General features: G+C 45.4%; 1 protein-coding gene across 2 annotated transcripts; it reads right to left on the bottom strand.

Annotated features, from left to right (window-relative positions):
- Positions 1–111: 111 nt before the first annotated feature.
- Positions 112–23,593, bottom strand: STEEP1 (STING1 ER exit protein 1). Of its 2 annotated transcripts, XM_047081946.1 has the most exons (8): positions 23,412–23,593; positions 20,133–20,250; positions 17,476–17,565; positions 7,216–7,257; positions 4,393–4,531; positions 3,448–3,537; positions 2,738–2,830; positions 112–1,322 (listed from the first exon to the last, which is right to left on the bottom strand). In XM_047081946.1, the coding sequence occupies exons 1-8, from the start codon at positions 23,533–23,535 to the stop codon at positions 1,260–1,262; spliced, it is 759 nt and encodes a 252-aa protein (XP_046937902.1). In that variant the 5' UTR covers positions 23,536–23,593; the 3' UTR covers positions 112–1,259. The 2 variants fall into 2 exon arrangements, with proteins under 2 accessions (XP_046937902.1, XP_046937903.1); XM_047081947.1 differs by lacking the exon at positions 17,476–17,565 and having other exon boundaries at positions 23,412–23,591.
- Between the last annotated feature and the right edge of the window lie 4,363 nt (positions 23,594–27,956).

Here is a 27,956-nt window from a genome sequence, read left to right on the forward strand (position 1 = left end):
ACGCCTCAGAGGCAAAGAGCCCGCTGGGTGCAGGAGGCTAACTGGGAAGATGGAAACACGGCCCCGCCCGGGGCTGTCCCCGGACCGCCACCCCCGCCCCCTTCTCCCACTTCTTGCTAACTCCCGTCCACCCCTACTCCAACCTACTTCTCCTTCCAAATAAGGAAGCTGGGGAAAAAAAGGCAGAGAAAAATGCCCTATTTTTTCCCGACAGCACCTCACACACACGTCTGGGGCGACTGAACCCACGGCAGACGACGCAACGAGGTTAAAGTGCCCTTCCTGCCCCGACGGCTCGTCATAGCGGGGAACAGATAAAACTACGTACACAACACTACGTACTGACACCACCGAAAGAGCGGGGCATTAAGTGTCTAACTATACGACACTCCTCTACGGATAGCGAATGTGAAATACCCGATGGCCGACAGGCCCCTTTGTCTCAGTATCGTTTCTTCCTCTACGTCTCCCTCCCATACTCTTGTCAGCTGCGTGAAGGGATGGCAGTTATTAGCTGAGGCTGCTTACCGAGACCCCATTTCCATTTGGAGCCGAGCTGCCCTGCCCCCGCCCACTCTAATCTGGCTGTTCCTTCGTAAGTACAAAGTCTGAGAAGGAAGAACTCACCCAGAGCTTTAATATTTGAAGTACAGGAAGCAAGGCTGTGCTGTTTCTGGAGTCTGTGACTGGGCAAGTTTCTCTGAACATCAAGTAAAGGAAGCTCTACGTACATTCTGGCTTTTTATGGATTTTCTTCCGACAGCAGAGAGATTCAAACCAGAGCTGATACCTGCCAGTCTAAGAATAGAAGAGAGTCACTTCAACTTCAAAGAGTCTGACTTGCTATGGCTTTAAATATAATGCATGCCACTTTCTTCTGTGACACATCATAGTATCTTTTTCAAAAATCTTTAAACATTTTATTAACTTTGAAGAAGGTATAAGAACAGCTACTTTAGAAACTGGAGACTCTCAAGCACTGATGGATTCAGAGAGTTTCTACACAGCTGAAGAAGTTTATATCAAATGGACCAAAAATAGTACTGAGGGCCTATATACAGAAAGATTTGGTGGAAAAAAAACCCCATCTCTAGAAAGCAGGTCAGATGGACTCAAAGACCTCACTGAAGGTAGGAGAAATCAATGGAAAGCAATGGAAAGCCTTCTGCGGGGGCAAAAAGGTAGACAGCAGTCCATGCAGTCAAGAAAAAGTTCTTTTTCCTCGTGATCTCCAGTGTGGGTTGAGAGAAAGGTCCTGATCATTTGAACTGGTTATCAATCAAGGTCCCCTTCATTTTCGCTTTCTTGGCTTCCAGTTCAGCCTGGAGAGGAAGAAAAGCATACGCCCTGATACATGACGTGAAATTCGTACTTTCCTTCCTTACTCTAACTGCCCAAACTCTATCCTGTCGTGTTCACTCAGTAGAGCAACCAGAAGGGCGGTGTCCAGCAGCTGCTTTCCAACGTTTCTGATGTTACGGTTCACAGAGGAAATGATGACGTCTGCGTGGCAAAATGGGGGCAGCGTGCAAGGCTGTGGTCAAAGGTGATCAGTGCAGGGCTCCTGCAGCCCCAGGTTCCTCCAAGGGCCGAGGGAAGCAATTTATCGTGGCATACCGGTATCCTATTCCCGGCAGAACAGGAAGAAATGCTCTTCTAGAACAGTGTTACTTCAAGTTGTGCTGCCCACGAACTGTTTGTTATTGGTTCGTGCAAGATACGTATAAGAATCAAGAGCAAGCATTCTACAACTTGCGTAGCCATTTGACAGGGATAACAAAATCAAGTAATTTGATAGGAGTAACTGAGGCAAATTCATTTTTATTGCATTTGATAAATTATAAACTTGCTCTTGACAAGCCGGAAATTTAAAAAAGAAAGCACTGTAAAAAAAAAAAAAGCGGGGGGGGGGGGCGCCTGGGTGGCTCAGTCGGTTAAGCGTCCGACTTCGGCTCAGCTCATGATATTACGGTCTGTGGGTTCGAGCCCAGCGTCGGGCTCCATGCTGACAGCTCGAGCCTGGAGCCTGCTTCGGCTTCTGTGTCTCCCTCTCTCTCTGCCCCTCCCCCGTTCATGCTCGGTCTCTGTCTCAAAAATAAGTAAACATTAGGAAAAAAAAAAAAAAAGCAAGCACTGGCCCTTCACCTCAGAACATTCGGTAAGCACTGCTTTGGACACTATGGCAAGGTCATGCAGCTCCCGAGACCACCACCCCCCCCACCTCTGTCGCCAAAAAATCCTCTACGGTCATTCGAACAGACTGGTACACCCTCTGAGGAGGCACAAATGCAGTGGTGTTGGATTTTAAGGCAATAGCATAAGCACGTTACTATCAAGAAGACACAAACGCGGGCACCATCAGATATAAACGTGCGTGCTCCGCGATGAGCCCGTGGATAACACAGAAACCGGAGTGTGCTCTCAGAAGTGCCGAAGCCCCGGTCCCGGTACTGTCGCTGTAGCAACGCCGCCCGCCGTCGCATCCTGGGAGAGCGTCCAGGAGCCCCGATCCGTTAACTCCTGACCTTGGACCACAGGCAGCAGAGTGAAGTATCGTTCTGGTTGGGGCCAGCTCACCAGGACTCTAACCGGGGGGCCTGGACGCTGTGGTCACCAGAGCGGGGTTCACGCTGGCAGCCCACCACGCCGGTAGCCCCTGACAGACTTGCGAAAGGATCTCCCTGAGCGTCCGAGGGTCTTCCAGACCAAGAAACCCTTGCCAGCCCGGGCCACTCACCAGCTCCTGCAGCCGCCTTTTGCTCATGCCTTTGCGCTCCAGCTGCTTTTCAATGACCTTGGCATTCTGAGCGTACGAGTCAGCGACTTCTCTCTGCGGGTGAAGCAGCGGCACCTTTAAACCAGCGGTCTTGCCCACGAGCAACAGAGCCCTTAAGTCGCCCTTAAGCAGCAGACTCCTCCGGTTCCAAAAGTACCGAAACGGACTCTGTCCCCTTTCAAAGGCTTCGGGTTTTCAGTAAATCCCGAAGAGCTCAGATCGCAGATCGCAGCGAAAGCGGCTGAAAACTAGCAGATCACACCTCTCTGCAAACCTCGTTATACTCAAGTACCGTAAAGGTAAGTGCCGCTACCGCTAAGGAGAGCCACACAAACCACTCGAGCCAGAATGGAAGGGACCTGAAATTGTTGAGTCTAATAGTTTTGAAACCGAAGAGGGATGAGGGGGTTGTCCCCTTGAAAGCGGCTCAAAACACAGTAGGACACCAAGCACTGAGCTAGTCCAACTCCCTGGCTCTCACCGTGCGGATGTCCTTGAGACCCAGGGAGACAGGGACTAGCCCCGTGTTCTCTAGTCCCTTACCAGCAGAGTAAGGCCTATGACCAAAGTTTCTATTTATGCCGCGACTCGAATGGGCTGGTTCTAGAGTCCCCCTTCCTTCCGGGCCCACCCCCAGTCCATCCAGATCCCTTGAGAGCAGAAGCACTCACAGCCTCGATCTCCTCTTCCTCTTCGTCAATCGTAGACACCGTGACAGAGCTGAACTTGCCCATGTCTTTCGTCCGTTTGGTCATCATCACCTGGAGTCACAGGAGGAGGACTCGGTCTCATTCACTGCAGTTGGCTCTGTGAGCCACGTGCACGCGCGCATGTGTCCCTGCGGGCACACATGCCTGACTGCAGGGGGTGGGGGCTGGGGCAGGGGACACTCCCCTCTTTGGGACGGGCTGGCCTATCTACAAATGCTAATGGTTTTTATTTGGATTATGTTTTTCTAACATCTGCCATCAAGGCTTTAAAAAGTATATTTAAAACTCAGCCCGATTCATTATTTCTTTACTTATTTCATTATTGATGTAAATTCAAGTTAGTTGACATACAGCATACTATTGGTTTTAGGAACAGAATTTAGTGACATGTAACACCCAGTGCTCATCCCAACAAGTGTTCTCCTTAAAGCCCCTCACCCATTGAGCCCACCCCCCCCACCCAACACCCCTCCAGCAACCCTTAGTTTGTTCTCTGTATTTAAGAGTCTCTTATGGTTTGCCTCCCTCTCTGTTTTTTATCTTAGTTTTCCATCCCCTCCTCTATGTTCATCTGTTTTCTGAAATTCCACATGAGTGAAATCATATTATTTCCTTTCTCTGACTTATTCCCCGCAGCATAATACACTGTCCACACTGAAAAAGGAAGACATTTCAAAGGAAATAAATGGTCATTAAAACCATACAACTTCTCACTTTACTCAGAGGACAGCTCTAGGAAAGAAAAAAAGAACACAGAATGGATGTGTCACATGTAACACCTGCTTATACATGAAAACGGCATCCTCTTAATAAGGAATGCGTCCATAAAGGGCGATTTCTCATTATAATCTTATTGAAAAATGTAGGGCGATCTGTAGCTATATTAACCTGTCTGTCAATAGTTACCTTCTTAGGAGGCTCCTGTTTCTGGGTATAGATATTTGTTTTGCCAAAACCCTGGCCAAACTTGACCACTGCTCCATCCACGATGAAGGTCACAGGAGCGTTCTTCGGCTGGGACTGATAGAAGAGTGGCAGTCCACACCTGCAAACAGCAGAATGAATCTCTGGGGAGCTCAGAATACAAATCCCCCAAGACACGGATTCACAAAGTGTGCTCAGATCCTGGGAATAGTTTTGTCTGTGGCATAAACGAATGATCCACTCCTTCCACTGCTTCCCGAAACTACTTCCTAAGAATCACTGAGGGATCACTTTTACAAGCCAAGAATTTGTTAAAACTGCTGCTCAGATTCCCAGGTCCCTCCCCCAGAAGATCCTGATTCAGCAAATCGGGGAGCTGAGGCCCGGGCATCTGTCATTTCCCTCAGGATCCCAAGTGATTCTTCTCATTCGACAAGTTTGGGAAAGGCTGGCTCCTGCTACTGACGGCTTTCCAGTTACAACTGCTGCCGTTCTGGGGCGCCTGGCCGGCTCAGTCGGTAGAGCATGCAACTCTGGATCTCGGGGTTGAGAGTTCGAGCCCCATGTTGGGTGTAGAGATTACTTAAAAAATAAACAAAATTTTTAAAGTAATAGAAGTTTCTAAAAACATACTATATATATATATATATATATATATATAGTTGCTGCCATTCTTCCAAGAGTCTGGGTAACTGGTCTAAGGTTTTTTTAATTTTTTTTTAACGTTTATTTATTTTTTTGAGACAGAGAGACAGAGCATGAACGGGAGAGGGGCAGAGAGAGAGGGAGACACAGAATCTGAAGCAGGCTCCAGGCTCTGAGCCATCATCAGCCCAGAGCCCGACGCAGGGCTCGAACTCACGGACCACGAGATCGTGACCTGAGCTGACACATATAGACCACATCTTCTTTATCCCTTCATCCATCGATGGACACTTGGGCTCTTTTCATACCTTGGCTATTGTCCATAGAGCTACTATAAACATTGGGGTGCATGCGTCCCTTTGAAACAGCACACCTGTATCTCGTGGATAAATACCTAGTAGTGCAATTGCTGGGTCCTAGAGTAGTTCTATTTTTAATTTTTTGAGGAACCTCCATACTGTTTTCCAGAATGGCTGCACCAGCTTGCATTCCCACCAAGAATGCAAAAGAGATGCTCTTTCTCCACATCCTCGCCAACATCTGTTGTTTCCTGAGTCGTTAATGTTAGCCATTGTGACAGGGGTGAGGTGGTATCTCAGTGTGGTTTTGATTTGTATTTCCCTGATGATGAGTGATGTGGATAAGTGATGTGATGAGTTTTTTCATATGTCGGTTGGCCATCTGGATGTCTTCTTTGGAGAAGGGTCTGTTTATGTCTTTTGCCCATTTTTCACTGGATTATTTGTTTTCTGGGTGTTGAGCTGGATAAGTTCTTTATAGATTTTGGATACTAACCCTTTATCCGATATGTCGTTCACAAATATCTTCTCCCATTCCGTCGGTTGCCTTTTAGTTTTGCTGATTGTTTCCCTCACTGTGCAGAAGCTTTTTATCTTCATGAGGTCCCAATAGTTCACGTTTGCTTTTGTTTCCCTTGCCTCCAGAGACATGTTGAGCAAGAAGTTGCGACAGCCGAGGTCAAAGAGGGTTTTGTCTGCTTACTCCTCAAGGATTTTGATGGCTTCCTGTCTTATATTTAGGTCTTTCATCTATTTTGAATTTATTTTTGTGTGTGGTATAAAAAAGTGGTCCAGGTTGATTCTTCGGCATGTCGCTCTCCAGTTTTCCCAGCACCACTTGCTGAAGAGACTGTCTTTATTCCGTTGGATATTCTTTCCTGCTTTGTCAAAGATTAGTTGCCCATACGTTTGTGGGTCCATTTCTGGGTTCTCTATTCTGTTCCATTGATCTGAGGGTCTGTTCTTGTGCCACTACCATACTGTCTTGACGATTACAGCTTTGTAATTCAACTTGAAGTCTGGGATTGTGATGCCTCCTGCTTTGGTTTTCTTTTTCAAGATCGCTTTGGCTATTCGGGGTCTTTTCTGGTTCCGCACAAATTTTAGGATTGTTTGTGCTAGCTCTGTGAAGAATGCTGGTGTTATTTTGATAGGGATTGGGGTCGGTCATTTCTATTAGACTTGTTTTCAGGTACATGAAGTCGACCCATGAGACATGTTAAAACGAATTTAACGAATCCAGTGTGGCTGTGAACTAAAATGCCTTCTTGGCCATTTCCCTGCCTTAATTCTCCTAGTCTTCCGAGAGCCAAGATGTAACCGTACTTACATCAGGAAGATTAAACTTACTGTAGTTTAGTAGTCTCACATCTCCATTTAAAAATTGATACTATGTTTTTTGTTTTTTTTTTTTAATTTTTTTTTCAACGTTTTTTATTTATTTTTGGGACAGAGCGAGACAGAGCATGAACGGGGGAGGGGCAGAGAGAGAGGGAGACACAGAATCAGAAACAGGCTCCAGGCCCTGGGCCATCAGCCCAGAGCCCGACGCGGGGCTCGAACCCACGGACCGTGAGATCGTGACCTGGCTGAAGTCGGACGCTTAACCGACTGCGCCACCCAGGCGCCCCGATACTATGTTTTAAAATAGAAAAACATTTTTGTGGCCAGCTGGTCAGGGATGTGACTTTGACTAGTCTGTTTGGGGAGCGTATTGGTGGTTGTGCAGTGGAAGTTCAAAGGCAATGGAGATTATAAGGATAAAGATACAACAGAGAATTGTATCCAATAATTCTTTTCCGAACACATTGCTGCCTCTACTTTCTTATGCTTGGAGAAACCCACACTGTTAAATACTTACTTGGCACACTTCTTCCGGTATTGTCGTTCAATGCCTTCAGGCCTGCGCAGAAAATGGAATTAAAAAAAAAAAGATATGAACAAATCGCATAACCTACCCACCTCCCTACCTCATTTCTTCAAATGGTAATAGGGCCTTTCAAAAATTTGCATTTCCTAGATCGACTGGTTAGTTAAACCTGTATTCATTTTAATCTTTGTTTTTTTTGAGAGAGAGAGAGATAACACGTGCGTGCCAGAAAGTGCATAGAGGAGGGGGCAGAGGGAGAGAATCTTAAGCAGGCTCCATGCCCAGCGTGGAGAAAGGGGGGGGGGAGGGGCCTCAATCTCACCACCATGAGATCATGACCTGAGCCAAGACGAAGAGGAGGACGCCTAACCGACTGAGCCACACAGGCGCTCCGTATTTTTTAATTTTTAAAAAATGTTTATTTATTTTTATTTTGAGAGAGAGCGAGTGCAAGAGAGAGCATGAGTGGGGGAGGGGCAGAGAGAGAGAGAGAGAGAGAGAGAGAGAGAGAGAGAGAGAGAGAATGCCAAGCAGGCTCCGCACTGTCAGCACGGAGCCTGACTCAGGGGGCTCGATCTTGCGAACTGTGAGATCATGACCTGCGCTGAGACCAAGAGTCAGACACTTAACCGACTGAGCCGCTCAGACGCCCCTCAAGTATACATGTATTAAGTCATTTAATGCTTACGGTGGCTCTGTGAGGTAGGTCATATTATTGTTCCCATTTTATAGATGAAGGTTCCTAAGTACAAACCAATCACATGATTTGCCCAAGGTCACAGTTAGGAAGCAGAATAGTTGAATTCAAAAACAAAAAATTAAAAACAAAAAAAAAGAATAGGTTGACTTCAGGCTCAGGCCCGTCCAGCTCAAGAGCCCACAACACTGCCTTAGGTAAGCGGCTTTTCCACCCACCCAGATGCTTAACAGAAACCTAGGATTCATCCTTGTTTCTTCTCTTTCCCTCACTTCACATCTACTCCATCAGTAGATTTTGGATTCCTCCCAAAAAAGTTCTTGAACCGATCTGCTTTGCTCCACCTTCCTGCCACCGTCTTAGCCCAGGCCACCAGCGTCTCTTCCCTGGATGACTTGTCACAGCTTCCAGACTGGTCTCCTCACGCCCCCTCCCCTTGTTGGTTTCAAATTTTTAATAGGCAGTATGTATGCGTGGTACATATCGGTACAAATATAGGGGTACCCTATAGGGGTCCAAAGAAAAGTAAACATCATCCCCCCCACCCTTCACCCACCCAGTTCTCTTCCCCGGAGGCAAATACTGTTCTGGTTTCTTCTGTTCCTCTCAGAGACAGCTGACGATGCAAGCAAAGAATCCTTATTGGTATATAAAGAAAACAGATTTTTTTTCCTTTTTAGACAAAGAGAGCACACCTTACACTGTTCTCTACTTCTTTGTTCACTTAAAAATGTATCCTGGTTGGAAAATATATATTTGCGACCCTTCCCTATCAATCGACAAAGAGCTGCGTCATTCTTCCTAAGGGCTGCGTTGTATTCCTGTGTATGGATGTGCCGAAGTCTTTTACCTGTTGGATAAATTCCTAGAAGTGTATCCACTTTAAATTCTGATAAATACTGCCAAATTACTCTCTAGAGAAGCTGAACCAACTTACATCCCCACTACCAATGTGAGAGTTCCTGTTTCTCTACAGTCTCACCAACAAGGTATGTTATTAAAATGCAAGGCTGCTGGGGACCCTGGGTGGCTCAGTCTGTTGAGCGTCCGACTTCGGCTCGGGTCATGATCTCACAGTTCGTGAGTTCAAGCCCCGCGTCGGGCTCTGTGCTGACAGCTCAGAGCCTGAAACCTACTTTGGATTCTGTGTCTCCCTCTCTCTGTGCCCCTCCCCTGCTTGCTCTCTCAAAAATAAAAAAAAAAAAATTTAATTTTTTAATAAAATGCACAGCTGCCAATCTGGCTCGTGCAAACCGTGATCTCAACATTTGCATTTCTTTTTTTTAAGGAGTGAAGTCAGGCATCTTTTCACATATTTAATGGGCATTTGTGTTTTCTTTTTTTGTGTGAGTGGTCACTTCACATCTTTTGTTTATTGAGACTTGCCAATGTTAACAGGCCTTGCAAATATTTTTTCCCCAGTTTGACATTTGTCTTTGACTTCCTCCTAACCCGTGTGGAAATTTTAGATTTTTGTGCAGTCAAATCGATAGTATGTGTGCATGTGTGTGTGTGTGAGGGGGGTGGTATTTAGTTAGGCCTTCCCCATCCTAAGTTCATACCTAACATACAAACTCCAACTGCTTATTCTAGAACCTGCTTCCACTACAAATCATTCTTGAAACAGAAGGAGTGGCTTCCTAAGACACCTAGAAGAAAATCCAAACTCCCTACCACGGCCTACCAGCCCCAACTGAGCACCCGCTTGGGCCCCTGCCTCATCCCACAGATGCCCTCCCTCCCTCCTATTCTTGAAACAAACCAGCGCTTTCCCACCTCTGACCTTTCACACACACACCCTTCTCTCTCTCCTTGGAATGCTCCTTCCCTGCTTTCTGATTCTCATTTTTGGGGCTCACAGATCAAATATCACCTAGTCACAGAGACCCTCCCTGACTACCTTTTCAGAGAAGTTTTCGTGAGATACCCTGTATAAGCCCTTGGTTTCATTCACAGAACTTTCCATAATCATAATTACTTTATTTTTCTGTCAGCCCACTAGACTGTAAGGTCCATGGGCTCCGAAAGCAGCGGGGACCATGCCTATCTGACCACTCTATTCCCAGAGCTGAGCAAAGCACTGGAAACAAAGTAGGCATGCAATAAATATTGGTTGAAACTATCCTTTTAAGAATTCAGTTTTAGTGAGAAAAATTATAATCATGGCGGGAAGTTCTTAAATGGAAAAACGTATGCCTTGTAATGGGAACACAGAGGTGGGCACACCAAGTCTGTCTAAGGCAGTCATGGAAGGCTTCGTGAGGAGGTGATTTCAAGCCAACACTCCTGATAGAAAGTAGTATTTCAAGCAGTGGGAATACTATGCGCAAAGCCAAAACCATATAGCATACTCAGGGAAATAGTCTAACGTTATTAGGACTTTAAAAAACCAAGGGAGTGGGGTGCCTGGGTGGCTCGGTTGGTTGGGCGTTCGACTTCAGCTCAGGTCATGATCTCGTGGTTTGGGAGTTCGAGCCCCCATGTCGGGCTCTGTGCTGACAGCTCAGAGCCTGGAGCCTGATTCACATTCTGTATCTCCCTCTCACTGCCCCTCTGTCCCTCCCTCTCTCTCTCAAAAATAAAAATTTTTTTTAAAAAATCTTAAAAAAAAAATCAAGGGAGTACTACTGATCTGACAGGCATAAAAAGACTTGTAAGATTACATTATGAATGACTGCATGGCAACAAATTAGATAACCTAGGTGAAACGGACAAACTCCTAAAACAGAGTAACACAAACTATCAAAACTCACTAGAAAAGAAACAAAATCTGAATGGACTATCACACGTAAAGACATTTAATTAGTAATCAAAAACCTGCACAAAGAAAAGCCCAGGACCAGTGGCTTCACTGGTAAATTCTACTAAAAGTTCAAAGAAGAATGAATACCAATGCTTCACAAACTTTTCAAAAGAGGAGGAGACACTTCCCAACTCATCCTATGCAGCCAGTATTACTCTGATGCCAAAACCAGGCAAAGGTACAACAACACAACAGAGATCAATCCTGCTTGATACAAAGGCAAAAATCCTCAAATGAAAATAAATACTAGCAAACTGAATCCAGCAACACAGAAAAAAGATCATATAACACGACCAAGTGGAATTTATCCCATGAAATCAAGATTGGTGCACCATACAAAAAAAAAAAAATTAACCAAAGCAATAATACACCACAGTAATAGAATAAAAGAGAAAACACACACGATCATCTCAATAGGCCCCAAATGGAAGCTTTTCACAAAACTCAAAACCCTTTTAATATACTAGGAATAGAAGGGAACCTCCTCCACCTGATAAAGGGCATTTGTGAAAAACCCACAATCCCTAAGCTACATATACTAATATCATGCTTAATGGTGAAAGACTGAAAGTTTTCTCCCTGAGATCAGGAACAAGCCAAGGAGACTCACTCTCAACACTTCTATTCAACACTACACAAAGTCTAGCCAGGGCAACTAGATGAAGGAAGGAAGGAAGGAAGGAAGGAAGGAAGGAAGGAAGGAAGGAAGGAAAGAAAGATAGAAAGAAAGAAAGAAAGAAAGAAAGAAAGAAAGAAAGAAAGAAAGAAGAAATGGCATCCAGATTGGAAGGGAAAAAGTAAAACCATCTCTATTTGCAGATGACATGATCTTACATGTAGAAACCCTTCAGAACACACATACACACAATTAAAGCTAATACATTGAGCAAGGCTGCAGGATACAAAATCATTATATGAAAATTAGTGGTAGTCCTATATACTAAAAATGAACGATAAAAAATAATGTTAAGAAAAGTTACAATAGCATCAGAAAGAACAAAATACTTGGGAATAATTTAACAAATTAAGTGCAAGACTTATGCACTGAAAACTATGAAACACTGCTGGAAGAAATTAAAGAACACTTAAGTACATGGAATGACATCCCGTATTTGTGGACTGAACACTTACTATTGTTAAGATGGCAATACTCCCTAAATGAATCTACACCTTCGACACAATCCCTATCAAAACCCAAGCTGGCTTTTTCTGCAGAAATTGACAAGCTGATCCCAAAATTCACATGGAATTGCAAGGAACCTAGAATAGCCAAAACAATCTTGAAAAAGAACAAAGCTTGAGGACTCACATTTGCTGATTTTGAAACCACAAAAGCCACAGTAATCAAGACGGGGTGGTACTGGCATAAAAGATAGAAATATAGAGCAATGGAATGGAACTGAGAGTCCACAATAAACCCATACATATTTGGTTAACTGATTTTTCTTAATGTTTATTTATTTATTTATGGGGGGGGGGGCAGAGAGTGCAAGCAGGTGAGGGCCAGAGAGAGAGGGGGAGAGACAGAATCCCAAGCAGGCTCCTCCCTATCAGCGCAGAGCCCCACAGGGGTCTCAATCTCAGCAACTGTGAGATCGTGACCAGAGCCAAAACCAAGAGTCAGACCCTTAACCAACTGAGCCACCCAGGCACCCCTGGATTTTTGACAAGGTGTCAAGACCATTCAAAGGAGAAAGAACATTCTTTCTTTCAATAAATGGTACCGGGACAACTGGATATCCACATGTAAAAGGATGAATTAACTGATTGATTATTTTTTATTCAAGTTCGTTAACATACAGTGCTGTCTTAGCTTCAGGAGTAGAACCCAGTGATTCATCCCTTACATATGACACCCAGCGTTCATCCCAGAAAGTGCCCTCCTTAATGCCCGTCACCCATTCAACCCCACCTACCCACCTACCCCCTCTCCAGCAACCCTCAGTTTGTTCTCTGTATTTCAGAGTCTCTTATGAATTTATTAGATCCTTTCCTCAGGCCATCTAAAAAATTCACGCAAAATGGATGAAAGGTTTATACGTAAGAACTGAAACTATAAAGGGGCGCCTGGATGACTCACTTGGTTAAACATCCAACTCTTGATTTTGGCTCAGGTCATGATCTCACGGTTTGTGAAATCAAGCCCCATATCGGGCTCTGTGCTGACAGCATGAGGCCAGCCTGCTTGGGATTCTCTCTCTCTCTTTCTCTCTCAAAATACATAAGTATTTTTTTAAAAAAAGAACTAAAACTATAAAACTCTTAGAAGAAAATGTAGACATAAACCTTCAAGACCTTGAATTAGGCAACGGTTTCTTAGACAAGACACCTAAAGCACAAGCAATCAAAGAGAAAATAAATAGGACTTGATTAAAATTAAAATCTTTTATGCTTCAAAGAATATCATCAAGAGAGTATAAAGCTAATCCACAGAATGGGAGAAAATATTTGCACATTATTTACCTGATAGGAGGCCAGTATCCATTATAAAGAATTCTTACAACTCTGGAGTATTACTCGGCAATCAAAAAGAGTGAAATCTTGCCATTTGCAACCATGTGGGTGGGACTGGAGGGTATTATGCTAAGTGAAATTAGTCAGAGAAAGACAAAAATCATATGACTTCACTCATATGAGGACTTTAAGAGACAAATCAGATGAACATAAGAGAAGGGAAACAAAAATAATATAAAAACAGGGAGGGGGACAAAACAGAAGAGACTCATAAATATGGAGAACAAACTGAGGGTTACTGGAGGGATCGTGGGAGGGGGGATGGGCTAAATGGGTGAGGGGCACGAAGGAATCTACTCCTGAAATCATTGTTGCACCATATGCTAACTAATTTGGATGTGAATTTTAAAAAATTACAAATAAAATTTAAAAAAACAAGGTTAAGTAACGTGCCTAAGGTCAAAGAATTAATATGTGATAGAATTGGATTAAAACCCTTGAACTAAAAAAAAAAAAAAAAAAAAAAAAGAATTCTTACACCTCAACAATTAAAAAGACAAATACACCCATTAAAAATGGGCAAAAAATCCATAGACATTTCTCCAAAGAAGACATGCAAATGACCAAAAAGTACATGAAAAAGCTGCTCAGCATCATCTGCCAGGAGGGAAATGCAAATCAAAACCACAATGAGCTCCCACTTCACGCACATGGTGCCAGCGGGGGAGGGGCAGAGTGTGAGGGAGACAGAGACTCCGAAGCAGGCTCCATGCTGTCAGCACAGAGCCTGATGCGGAGCTCGAACCCACAAACCGCGAGCTCATGACCCAAGCCGAAGTCGGCCGACTGAGCCACCCGGGCGCCCCGGCATCAGGACTTAAACAAAACAAAACAAAGTCCCCGGGATGGTGCTAACACAGCCAGGGGGGAGAGTCACTACGTGAGGGTGCGTGCGAAGAGCAGAACTGCTGAGGAATAGAGACCGTAGAGACTGACGATTATTATTCTCCCAGTTGAGGGACATGGAAACGGGCCCAAAAAGCTTAGGTGACTTGCCCAAAGTCACAAAGCGGTCCTGCCTGGGGTAGAACTCCGAAGTCTGTGCCATCTTTAACCTTCCATTTCTCTTACAAGTATTGCTTGCGTCAAACGCGCCACCATTCGCCAACATCACGCGACTAGCGCCTTGGCAATAAATATCTTGGCTTCTGTGTACCACTTCTGGTTCCTACTGGGACTCTAAATCCAACCTCAGCCTGAAGCGGAGAGATTCGCCACGCAAGCGACTTCTAGAATCCCGAAGTCGGTCAATCTCATAAGCCTGAGCTTTCAAACCACAGGATTTCAAATAAAGGGGACTGTATACTTCTCAATGAGTTAACCTTCAAATACCAGTGACCGATGGGATTTTGTCAAGTTTATAAAAACTTATCTGTTCCTAACTATGTGCCAAGAAGCAGGCAAGATGTACTAAGGGTTTTGGATGTAGAAGGCAGGATTCTTGCGCTCAAAAAGTTCACCTTGATATGGAGACAATGTACTTAACTGGTACAAGGAAGTGATTAACATGAGCTAGCTAGCTGGACTATTTGACCTTGATTTTCTGTCCTGCCCTTAATCTCTAGGAATATGTGAGGGAGGGAAGGCCAAAAACAAAACGCAACACAACATTCTCCCTGGTTGTGGCAGTCTCTGAGATGGCCCCCAATAATCCTTGCACCCTGGTATTGACACCCTGCACAGTCCCCTCCCAAAAGGAGGGGGGCTGACCTGTAATACCAAGAGGACACTGCAGAAATGATGGGGACTTCTGAGTCTTGGTCACAAAAGATATTGTGGCTTGCTCTCTCTTGGATTACTCATGCTGTGGGAAGCCAGCTGTCCCATCACAAGGATATTCAAGCAGCCTTATGGCAGACCCTTGTGATGAGGGGCTGGGGCTCCTCCCCAACAGCACTCAGCTGCCAACCCTGTGAGTGAGCCACCTTGGAAGTGGGACCGCCAGCCCCAAGCGAGACCTCAAATGACTGCACCCTTGGTCGGCCTCGTAACCACAGCCTCACGAAGAGACGGGAACCACCCGCCCAAACTGCTGTTGAATCCCTGACCCACAGAAACTAGATGACATGGTAAATGTTGTGTTTGAAGAAAAAAAATCAAGGGGAACCTGGCCGGCTCAGTCAGCAGAGCGTGCAACTCTTGATCTTAGGGTCACGAGTTCAAGCCCCACACTGGGCGTAGAGCTTACTTACAAAAAGAAAAAAAAAAAAAAAAAAACCGGGGCGCCTGGGTGGCTCAGTCGGTTGAGCATCCGACTTCAGCTCAGGTCATGATCTCACAGTCTGTGAGTTCGAGCCCCGCATCGGGCTCTGTGCTGACAGCTCAGAGCCTGGATGGAGCCTGTTGGATCTGAGAGAGAACGTCAGGCGACGAAGGAGAGGAGGCAGTGAGGTACACAGTTCTGAGTACGGGAGAGAAATGCAGGCAGATGGGAGACTTTGTGAGGCTTCAGCATCTAAATGTAACTGATGTCATGAAAGGCGGTGAGAATGTCCGAGGAGAGCATAAAGAGGGGAGGTCAGAGCCCTGGGGAATGCCAACATTTAACGGGCAGGCAGAGGAAGAATCCGGAAGACTGAGAAAGCCGAAGGAGGAGGAGAATCTCCAGAACAGCTTCACACAAATCAAGGAAGGAGAGCAACCAGGGAGGCACGGTCAACAGAGATCCAGACAGAAAAGCACCGGATTTGCAACTGTGCGAGTGGCGGAGGAGGGAAAGGGGCGCCTGGGGAACGACAGTGCCAAAAGAGAAGGACTCGAGAATGCGTGACTTGGAGGTGGACAGCGACAGGCTCCAGGGCCTATGGTGGCCAGGCCGCCACGTTTTCAGCAACCCGTGCTCTCCCACACAGCTTGGCTGCAGAAGAGCAGAGCGAAACTCCACCCTGGCCAGCAGAGGGGCACCCGAGAACAGGCCATTGGAAAGACTGCTGATTAGAGAGGGAACAGTGCCAAGGGGGGGGGGGAAGCAGACGACACCTCGTTGGTAAACTCTAAGAACTATCTGGTCCTAAGGTTAGGCCCGGAGCTGGCTCGCTTCTAGGGCCAGGCTGATTGGACTCCGGGGTTTCTACTTCAGCCTAAGGCTGTTCAGTTTTCTGGCCCAGAGGGGAGGGCATCTGCCTTTTAGTGCCATAGGGGCCTGTGGCCTGGCTGTGTTGTTAGATCAGTTTCTGTATTAACTGAGTAAGATACATCCGTTCGATACACGTAATATACAATTATACGTTACTACGTGTAATTACAATACATATAACAAATCCATAATAAGTATCTTGGTGATCTTAAAGACAGTCAGTTGGCCATTTTCAAAATCAGAAAATTAAATAAAGGTTAACGGAGGGAGAAAAGGCACAAGACAATGGATTAGCTTGGGACAGGGTGTCTTCCTCGTAAAGCCTCCTGTATACCATAATGGAGTGTTTGGAGTATTTTTCCCCAATGTTTCCTGAAGGGCCTTCCTTTGCAGATCTCATCAATTTTAGAATCTGGTCGTATTATTGGCCTCGAGTTGTATCTCGTATAGAACCAACTGTCGTCGCTTCAGGGACACCATTTTATTGTATTTAAAAAGTTTTTTTTAACACTGGGGCACCTGGATGGCTCAGCTGGTTAAACGTCTGACTTCGGCTCAGGTCATGATCTCACAGTCCGTGGGTTCGAGCCCCGTGTCGGGCTCTGTGCTGACAGCTCAGAGCCTGGAGCCTGCTTCGGATTCTTTGTCTCCCTCTCTCTCTGCCCCTTCCCAGCTTGCACTCTGCTCCCTCTCAAAAATAAACAAACAATAAAAAAAATTTTTTTTTTAATTTTAACACTTACTCATTTTTGAGAGACAGAGAGAGAGAGAGAGAGAGAGCGAGCAAGCAAGCATGCGGGGCTCGAACCCACGAACCGTGAGATCATGACCTGAGCAGAAGTCAGACGTTTAACCAACTGAGCCACCCAGGCGCCCCCAGCTACACCATTTTAGAAACCCAGTTGTCCCAATGGGGCTTGATGCCTGCTTTGCTACCGAATCGCCTAGCAGTATTTCCGCTTCTCTTTGTTAGTGCGGGCTGACAGCAGTTTGGTTTCTTAAATTAACATAGTAAGATGTCAGCTTGTAGCTTTTCCCAGTTCAACACTAGAACACAAGCTCCATACAGGCAGGGTGCGTTGCTTGTTTACTGGTCGTGATGGGTTGGATGGATCCCTTAAAACGTCATGTCCTTCCAGTAACCTCAGAATGTGGCCTTACTTGGAAAGAGGGTCCTTGCAGATATAATTAGTTACGATGAGGTCATGCAGATGGGTAGGATGTGCCCTTAATCCAATATGACTGGTGTCCCTATAAAAAGAAGAGAAGAAAAACAGAGACAGAGTCCCAGGGAGAAGACCACGTGATAATATAGGCATCTACGAGCCAAGAAACGCCATGGACCGGCGGCAAGCACCAGAAGCTGGGAAGGGCCAAGGAAGGATCCTGCCCTCAAACTTGCAGAGAGACCACGGCCCCGCCAACACCTTCATTTCAGACTTCTAGGACTCAGAAGAAATGTGAGGCAGTTTCTGTTGTGCTAAGCCACCTGGTTTGTGGTACTTTGTTACAGCAGCCCTCGCAAAAGAATACAGTGGCATATCCCGGGTTTCTAGGACAGTGCCTGGCACACAGGAGGGGCCCAATAAATAAAATATACGTGAAGGGACGTATGGACTTTTTAATTCCCCACAACCGACCTCTCTGTGGTATCAGGCACCTGTTGACGGCCACTGTCCCCCGATATACACACTCCTTGATGCTCTCTCCTCTCGGTTCCCACGTCACCAGGTCCCAATTATTTTTGTCTGCTTTTTTAAGTGTAATTTATTTTGAGAGAGAGAGCGCACACGCATGCGTGCGTGCAAGTGGGGGAGGGGCAGAGAGAGAGGGAGACAGACTCCCAAGCAGGTTCCGTGCTGACAGCGCAGAGCCCAATGCGGGGCTCAAACTCACGAACCATGAGATCATGACCTGAGCGGAAATCAAGAGTTGGATGCTTAACCGACTGAGCTACCCAGACGCCCCTTGTCTGCTTTTTATTTTTATTTTTTTTATTTATTTTTGAGAGAGAGAGTACGAGTGAGCAAGGGAGGTGAGGGGTGGGGTAGGAGAGAGAATCCCACATGATATAGAGAGGAAGAGAGAGTGCAGAGCCCAGAGCAGGGCTCAGGCTCACCTGAAGCGGGGCTCAAACTCATCTGATGTGGGGGGATCGAACTCACAAACCACGAGATCATGACCTGAGCTAAAACTGGATTTAACCGACTGAGCCACCCAGGTGCCCCCCTTGTCTGGTTTTTTTTATTCATTTTTTATTTAATGTTTATTTATTTTTGAGAGAGAGAGACAGAGCACAAGCAGGGGCAGAAAGAGAGGAAGACACAGTCCAAAGCAAGCTGTCAGCACCAAGCTCGATGCAGGGCTCGAACCCATGAACTGTGAGATCATGACCTGAGCCAAAGTCAGATGCTTAACCAAGACAGCCACCCAGGCGTCCCTTTAAAAAAAATTGTTTTAATGTTTGTTTATTTTTGAGAGAGAGACAGAGACAGAGCGTGAGAAGGAGAGGGGCAGAAAGAGAGGGAGACACAGAATCCGAAGCAGGCTCCAGGCTCTGAGCTGTCAGCACAGAGCCCGATGCGGGGCTCAAACTCACGAACTGTGAGATCGCGACCTGACCTGAGCCGAAGTCAGATGCTTAACCGATTGAGCCACCCAGGTGCATGCCCCCTTGTCTGCTTTTTAAACGTCCAGTGTTTCCCAGGATTGTATCTTGAGTCCTCTCTCTTCTTGCTCCGCACTCCACATAACATTAGCCCTTCCCAGGCTTCAATTCCCCATCTCAAGCAAGGACTCCCAATCTAAAACTGATCTAACCATGTCACTCTCCTGCTTAAAAAAGAGAACAAGCTATTGCCGACAGATAAAGTCCAAATTTGTCTATTTCGGCATTTTACTCTGTCCCCACCCCAGGATGCACGAACCCCTTCCTGTAAAGTAACCTGGGCTATAGTCACCAAGGACCATTCAAATTTCCCAAGCACACCATATGTGATGCTTTCAATGCTTCCATATCCCTTCCACCTGGGATGCTTCTCAACCCCCTCATCTAGTTGGTGAAATCCTAGTTCAAGGCCACACACAAATGCCATCATCTTTCGGTGCCTTTCCTGATCACTCTTCAGGAGAATGACCCACTCCCATCTGTTTTTCCATAGCCTTTTGTCCACCACGCCAGCATTTTATCCTAACAGGTGACCAGTCCGCTCGATGAGGGATGGGCTCTTTAATGGTAAGGGCAGTACCTTATCCATCTTAATTTTTTGGTAAGTTTATTTATTTTTGACAGAGAGAGGGAGAGAGAGAGTGAGAGTGAGTGCAGGGGAAGGGCAGAGAAAGAAGGAGACACAGAATCCGAAACAGGCTCCAGGCTCTGTCTGAGCTGTGAGCACAGAGCCTGACGCGGGGCTCGACCTCACGAACCGCGAGATCATGACCTGGGCCAAAGTCGGATGCTTAAACAACTGAGCCACCCAGGCGCCCCAATACCTTATCCACCTTCCCAGAGCCAGTCCCCAGCTCAGTGCTTGGCACGTGGCATGCTCCCAGAGATTACAGGTTAAATGACCTCATTCTACTTGCAAAAATCCCCCCAAATTACAGCTATCAAATGGCAACAGAAGCGCATATCCGCGGCACTTCAACAGAGCACAGCGAAGATATTGCTGTGTCCGCAGAAGTTAGGGCCAACGCAAAGGTCAAAGCGTTAGGCCCACAAGAATGACCCGTTCAGCGCTAGACGGGGTGTTTCTATTCCTCAGAACCTGACTGCGGCACAGAAAGGAAATTCCAGACAGAGAGCATCCACTTCTTACCTCCGAAGATACATAGTCTCCTCGTCTTCTGTGTTACAAAACTTGTGGGCGTGTTTGGCAGCATCGATCACCCGGGACCGATCCCGGGGCCTCATGGGCAGTTTCTCTAACTGACAGTCTGAAGAAATGGAGAAAGATTCGGTCACAGGAGCCACTGAGAGATACCTGGAGGCAATCACAAGTTTCCAGTGGGGCCCTTAGCGCTGTAATTTTGCACTATAATTGCTATGCTTATTGATGGCTATTATTGGATTCCCCAACGAAAAAATGACTTGGTGTCAGAACACCCGCAGCTGTTACGTTACCATCTTGGTGATCTTTGGCAACTTCCTTTGGGGTTTTTTTGCCCCCCTTACTTGAAGGATGAGTAGATCACAGTGTCTCAAAAGTCCTTCCCAGCACTGCAAGTTTTCCATGAGTGTTTCTGTGACCGTGGGACACTTGGCTCGTGTTATAATGCATGAGAATCAGACAGGAAGGACATCGTCATCAAGCCTCGTTTAGGAAGGCATTGGGAAGGGTGGATCCGCGGTCACAAAAGGAGAGAGACAGGGGAGGTGCTATGCTACAAGTGGTATGCAAATGACCCAAGCCAGGCTAGAGGCGTTTCCGTCGGAAAACAATGAAAACACGCAGGAAATAAATGAGGTGCAGTTACAAAGCAGATGGAAACTGATATAATGCAAATTAAGTACCTAAAGGGTCGTAGAGAAGTCAAGTGACCACAGTGATTCGAGATTAATGGAGGAGAGGGAGGGGGAGTCAGAGAACGCCAGGCAGTTTGCATGTTGATTAATCTTCACAATGACCTGCTGGAGTAGACATTTCCTGGCCCAATTCAGAGTTTAAAGGTGAGGGAATTGAGGCTGCCAAAGAGTGTGCATTTACTGAGGACAACAAGTATTCAGACTCAACTCTAGGTGATCAAAAGAGAATTCATTCATTCAATGAATAGGCGAGGGCCCTCAAAGTACCAGGTGCCATTCAAACGTAGTGCTGGGGATTCAGCAAATAACAGAGCCAAGTCCCTGCCCTGATGCAGTTTACATTCTAGTGGAGGAGGCAGAAGATTTTTAAATAAGAATTACAAAATATGACCTTGGATAATGATAAGTGCCGATAAAAAAAACCTGGCCGGATATTAAGAGGATGGACAGTGATCTCAGTGATAAGTGCTACCAAGAAAAATCAGGCAGAGTTAAGAGGGCAAAGAGTAACAAGGGTGCTATTTTAGATAGCCAAGGAAGAGTTTTCTGGGGGTTTTTTAATGTTTATTTATTTCTGAAAGAGAGAGACACACACACACACACACACACACACACACACACACACACACAGAGCGTGAGTGGGGGAGGGGCAGAGGGTGAGGGAGACACAGACTCCGAAGCAGGCTCCAGGCTCTGAGCTGTCAGCACAGACCCTGATCTGATGCCGGCTCGAGCCCACGAACTGGGATTCGTGGGAGATCATGACCGAGATCATGACCTGAGCCGACCTCTGGCACTTAACTGCCAGAGCCACTCAGGAGCCCCCAGGGAAGAGTTTTCAAATGAAGAGACGTTTCAGCTGAGCCCTCAATGAAATAAGGAAGCACCTAGGGAAGAGTGTTCGAGGCAGAAAAAATGCCAATCCCAAAGGCTCTGGGAGGCAGAAGGTTTTGACGTGATGAAGAAAAATCAAAAAGGCCACTGTAGCTGTAGCACAGTGAGCAAGGGGAAGAGGGGTAGGGGATGAGGTCGGAGAGGTGGTTGAGGATCTTATCATGCAGGGTCTAGGCATGGGCTTTGGTTTTACTCTTGGTTTTATAGGAAAACACCAAGTTTGGAACAGGACTCTGGCAGCTGTGTGGGAAAAAGCCCCCTGGAAACAAAGAGTGGAGGGTAAAAGGCTATCGTGGCAGTTCCAGGTGAGGGACGACGGTGGCTTGGGCTAGAGTGGCAGAAATGAAGTGGTAAGAAGCAGTAAGGTTCTGGATAGATTTTTCAAGGAAGGGCCGGCACAGCGTGTTGATGGACTGGATAGATCGAAGGTATGAGAAAGAGACAAGTCAAGAATGATTCTGAGATTCTGGGCGAATAGGGGAGAGTGGGAAGTAGGGGGTCATGAAGTCAATTTGAACATGATCTCTTCGAGAGACCCATTAGACATCCAAGTGGAGACACGGAACAGGCAGCTGGAGTTTGAGGGGAAGTGTGGGGGAAGGATGAACATTTGGGAATCATCACCGTAGAGATGGTATTTAAAGCTTGGGACTGGTTGAGATCACTTAGAGAGTGAGTATGGGTTGAGAGTAGGTAAGAGGACTGAGCCCTAGGGCCTTGCGATGCCTAAAAACCTGAGTCAGAAAAAGGAACTAGACACTGACAAGGGACAAAATCAAGGTAGGAGGAAAATCAGGAGATTGTGGAGTCTTGGAAGTAAAAAGTGTTGTTGTTGTGTTTTTTGTTTTATTTAATTTTGAGAAGAAGAGGGAGAGAGAGAGAGAGAGAGAGAGAGGAGAATCCCAGGCAGGTTCAGCACTGTCTGTCAGTGCAGAGCCCCGTGCAGAGCTGGAACTCACAAACCATGGGATCATGACCTGAACCGAAGTAGGGCTGGAACTCACAAACAATGAGATCATGACCTGAACCGAAGTCCGAGGTCTCACCAACTGAGCCACCCAGGTGCCAAGAAAAAAGTGTTTTAAGAAGGATGGAATCATCATCTCTGTCAAATGACACTAAGATGTGGACCAAAATGAGCACTGATTACTGACCACTGGGACTAGTAACGCGTTCAGTCACCGACCTTGACAAATACGGTTTCGGTGGTGGGGCAGGAAGGAAAGCCTGCCTGAAATTAGCTCAATAGGAATGGGAATGGGAAGTGAGGATACAGAGACAGTCAATATAGGCAGCTTTTTTTTTTTTTTAGAAGTTTTGCTATAAAAGAAACAAAGAAATGGGGATACCGCTGGAAGAAAATGGAGGGATCAAGGGAGGATTTTATTCTGGTTTAAGAGAAGAGCCATAGCAGCATCCTAGCACCCGGCAGAAAGGTTACAAAGTTTGTAGAGGCGGACTGGGAGGAGAGGGAGATGGCCAGTTTATTTTTCCTGAAGGAGAAATTTACTTTTGAGGGAAGCCTTGATACACTCACAAAGTTAAACAGAAAACAGAAAAGCTATCCTGGAGCGGGGCAGGGATGGAGAGCGAGGAAAACCACTCTTCAAAGAGACGTGCCTCCTAGATCCCGAAGTTTCCCGTCTTGCAGACACCGCCCAGTTCCCCGACCACTCACCCAGCACCAGGACCATCTGGCCACACAAACAGTAGTAGACGTGGAGGGGCTTCTCGCCGTCGTCATACTCCTCCCGATCCCGGGTGTCGGAGCAGACTACCGACCGGGACACTACTTTAGGCATAGTTCTGAAGAGCAGCAGGAAAACTCTGGCCAAAAAATAAGGGTCGCGCAGAAATGATGTCACAGACGTGCCTCGAGCCTCTTCCCAGCCGGAAGGCTGGTCACGTGTCAGTAGCAGTCCCGTGGACTTCCGGGTGGTTCCATTCGACCAGGATGCGGGGGGGGGGGGACGCCCTAAAGCGCTCAGAACCTCCTCTGCCTTGGCCTGAGTTAGCTGGGACTTCTTTGCTTGGGACAGTCCTGATACTGCTGAAGTTAATTCATGTATATTGGTATACACGTCTGTATATGCAGATATATGAAACCAGAGAGAACAAAGAACTATATGTGCATATTACCGGCTTCATACAGATTTTAGGTGTGCATCTAAATATGGTCTTGATTTTAATGGCTGTATTCAGGATGAGAACCTAATGAAGTAGAGATATCTTTTTAAAGTTGAGATATAATTCATGTAGTATAACATTCACCCCTTAAAAAGTGTATAATGCCGTGGTTTTTAGTATATTCACCAAGCTGTGCAACCTGCAGAACTAATTCCAGAATATTTTCATCATCCCCCAAAGAAATCCCATATCGTTAGCAGTCACTCCCCACCTTTTCCCAGCCCCCCCCCCCCCGGCAACCACTAGTCTAATTTCTGTCCCTGTGGATTTGCCTCTTCTGAACGTTTCCTATGAATGAAATCATACAACATGTGGCTGTTGATGTCTGGCTTCTTTTCACTCAGCATCGTGTTTTCGAGGTTCATCCCATGTTGTAGCGTGAATGGGTAAACAGCAGTAATGAATCAGTAAAAAGGAGCTTCATTCTTTTTTACGGCTGAATATCCTGTTGTGTGGCTATCCCGCATGTTGTTGATCTACTCGGCCGTCGATGAACAGTTGGGTTGTTCCCACTTTTTGGATATAACGACTAACGCTGCTATGAACGTCGGCGTACAAGTTGTTGTGAGGACGGATGTTTTTCGTGTTCTTAGGTGCATACCGTTTTGCATCCCCACTACAAATACACAGGGGAGGGGGCCCGATTTCTTCACAGCCTCACCAATAATTACTTTTGTCTGTCTTTTTGATCATGACCATCCTGGTGGGTGTGAAGTGACATCTCCTTGTGGTTTTGACTCGCCTTTCCCTGGTGGTTAATGATGAGCACCTTTTCACACACTTGTTGGTCGTTTATGTATCTCCTTTGGAGAAATGTCTATGCAAATGCTTTGCCCATTTTGAAACGGGTTGTCATCTTGTTGCTGAATTGTAAGAGTTTGTTATACCTTCTAGATACTAGACCCTAATCATGCAAATGACTTACAAACAGAGGCCTCTTAATAATCCTGTTTGCCACGGTCATAAGGGGACAGTTTCCACCCTTCCTTCCCCAACCCAGAAACTGCCCCAGAATGTTCTTTGTGGAGGACGAGAGCCTGGAGCAATCCGGAATAAGGACATTGAGGCAGTTCACATTGGATAACTTCAAAAATCCAAGTGACAACACCAAAATAGTGGATTTTTAACACAGAACTTAGTGAAGGCAGCAGGAGCATGTGACTAGAAAATTGACAGTTTGGCTGGCTGAAAGAAGTTCAAAACACACAAGGTGTAAACCAAGGGGAATTTAAAGGCATCTGCTAGAACCTCAAACGAATGTGAATTAAATCAAATATAAAAGAAATGTGGTGTGTATATATATATATTATATATACATCTAATATATATATATATATAACGGAGTGTTACTCAAGCATAAAAAAGGATGAGATCTTGCCATGTGCAACATGGATGGACCTAAAGGGTATTATGCTAAGTGAGATAAGTCAGACAAAGAAAGACAAATACCACATGGTTTCACTCATATGTGGAACCTAAAAAGTAAAACAAACAAAAAGCAGAATCAGACCTATAAATCCCAAGAACAAACAGTCGCCAGAGGGAAGGGGGGTAGGAGAATGGGCAAAATGGGTGAAGGGGAGTAGGAGATGCAGGCTCCCAGCTACGGAATGAAGAAGTCATGGGAATAAAAGGTACCGCGTACGCAATATAATCGATGGCATTGTATTAGCATTGCACGGTGATGGATGGTAGCTACAATCGTGATGAGCATAGCTTAATGTATAGAGTCGTTGAACCACTATGTTGTAAAACTGAAACTAATATAACATCATGTGACGACTATATTCACAATTTTTTAACCTGTATTCAAATTTTTAAAAATCAATTCAAGTCTTGGGGCGCCTGGGTGGCTCAGTCGGTTGAGCGTCCGACTTTCGGCTCAGGTCATGATCTCGCGGTTCGTGGGTTCGAGCCCTGCGTCAGGCTCTGTGCTGACAGCTCAGAGCCTGGAGCCTGCTTCAGATTCTGTGTCTCCCTCTCTCTCTGCCCCTCCCCTGCTCACGCTTTGTCTCACTCTGTTTCTCAAAAATAAATCAATGTAAAAACAAATTTTAAAAAATCAATTCAAGTCTTAGAGAATCACAGTGTTTGCTCCTTAGGTCTTACTCCAATGTCATCCATATGATTTCATATTATTTGGTATTTATTGATCCTCTGCTGTGTGTCAGGCAGTGCACTATGTACTAGTTGTATAGTGATCACCTATAAATAATCTCACCCCCTCGTGTGCCATAGTCAAATGCAGGGCCGGGTGAACTTTTGAAATAAATATTTCAGCCTTTGGAGGGCCGAGAGGCAAAACCACAAGATTATTCAGGTACTTCTATAGCGAGAGAAAACAAATTTCCACAAATGTGTTATTGATGAAATTCAAAATATAAAAGTAATTAATTTTTTGTGATACAGGTCTGCTAATGAGAAGAATAGCATTCTTTTATAGAGGGGATAATATTTCACTTAATTAGGGCTCAAAGTGAGTGTTCTGTATCATCAAAATCTCTTGCAATCTCAATACACCTGGTCAAGGTGAGAGTTTTCAGAACCTCATTTTGATTTTGTAATGAAAGTTTACAGCTTTTTTCCAAGAGTCAACAAACTGAAAGCACTTGTTAATAAAAGTCTTACTGAAATAAAGCGGTCGCCAATATCCCTCTGTTAATACTTATCTGCAGTGAGATTTTATGTATTTCATCTTTGAAAACAAGTTTTAACCCAGATACACACTGCCAAATACTGATACCAAATATCTGATTTCAACTGAACATATTCATATTTTAGAAGGAACTTATAGAATTCAATTGGATTCTTCTCTTGATATTTGCCTTTTTAGTGCGGCATTACGTTACGGAACAATCACTTCCAACTGAAATTTAGGTGGAAGCTCCCGAGATGCACAGTTAAACTGATTTTTAAATATAGAAATTTCCGTTGCGCTTTGCATCAAGTTCCGAAAAACACCACTGGAATTGTAAATTTGGACTCAGAAAATGTATTCATCGCAAATTGGTGAGGGAATTCAAATCCCGATTTTTGTTTTCATTTTTGACGGCACAGGAAGAGATCAAAGTAAAGGCGTTACTTGTGATTCAAACAATGTTCGTTGTCATTGAAATGACTTTACTGAAATACAAGTTGCACATACAAGCAGGGTTTTGCCTTGTAATTTTAGTCTCAGTGCATTAACATTAAGCCTACAGCAAAAGCTAATTAAAAAAAAAAAGCCATCCAGTGTTTAATAGTGGTTGCAGGTGGTTCTTCTCATTCAGAAAACGTTCGGTCTCAGCCTTGAGCTCAAAAAAAAAAAAAAAAAAGGCTGTTTTTTTTTTTTTGACTGAGAAAAACTTTACCACTGCTGTTGGTTGGGCTTTGTACATTTCTCCAACGAAGCCTTGTTCTGCTCCGCACGTGTTTGCAACACATCTTAGCAGATTCTACTTCAGGTTGTACCGAATTAGTATTTTCTTGACTTCTTTGAAAACAGTCTCCTCTGAGTCATTCCACACAGACTATCCACACAGGCCAATTCTGCCATCACGTTAACTCTTTGAGTGAAGTGCAGCAACTGAACAGTATGGCCACCTCATTCCCTGTTTTTTTATTTTTTTTTTTAATTTTTAAATGTTTATTTATTTTTGAGAGACGGAGCATGAGTGGGGGAGGGGCAGAGAGGGAGAGAGAGAGACAGAGAGACAGAATCCGAAGCAGGCTCCAGGCTCCGAGCTGTCAGCACAGAGCCCAATGCGGGGCTCGAACTCACGAACCTCGAGATCAGGACCTGAGCCGAAGTCGGTGCTTAACCGACTGAGCCACCCAGGCGCCCCGCCCTGTTTTTTAAATGACTGTTGGTGTTGCTTCCAATGTCCTCAACTCTTCAAGCCAGTATTCTTGCTGGAAAGGCTAACAGTCGTTGCAAAGTTTCCCTGGGCCTATTTCCTTGGCTTCTGCAATCAAACGCGATTTAATTAACTCATCATCAGTAAACAGCTTTCCTAGCTTGGCTAACAAATGAGCCACTCAGAAAAATTACTGTGGT

This window comes from Lynx rufus, unplaced genomic scaffold (assembly GCF_022079265.1).
Source record: "Lynx rufus isolate CCGP_SWC_20201006 ecotype Redwood Valley unplaced genomic scaffold, mLynRuf1.p SCAF_19, whole genome shotgun sequence".
NCBI lineage: Eukaryota > Metazoa > Chordata > Mammalia > Carnivora > Felidae > Lynx > Lynx rufus.

Excerpts from the sequence above, each read along its gene's own strand:
- STEEP1 (XM_047081946.1), bottom strand. The coding sequence starts at position 23,535 with ATGCCTAAAGTAGTGTCCCGGTCGGTAGTCTGCTCCGACACCCGGGAT. Across the intron at positions 17,566-20,132 it reads GAGACTATGTATCTTCGGAG|GGACACCAGTCATATTGGAT; the intron begins GTAAGAAGTGGA and ends TTCTTTTTATAG. Across the intron at positions 1,323-2,737 it reads AAAGGCGGCTGCAGGAGCTG|GCTGAACTGGAAGCCAAGAA; the intron begins GTGAGTGGCCCG and ends CTTCCTCTCCAG.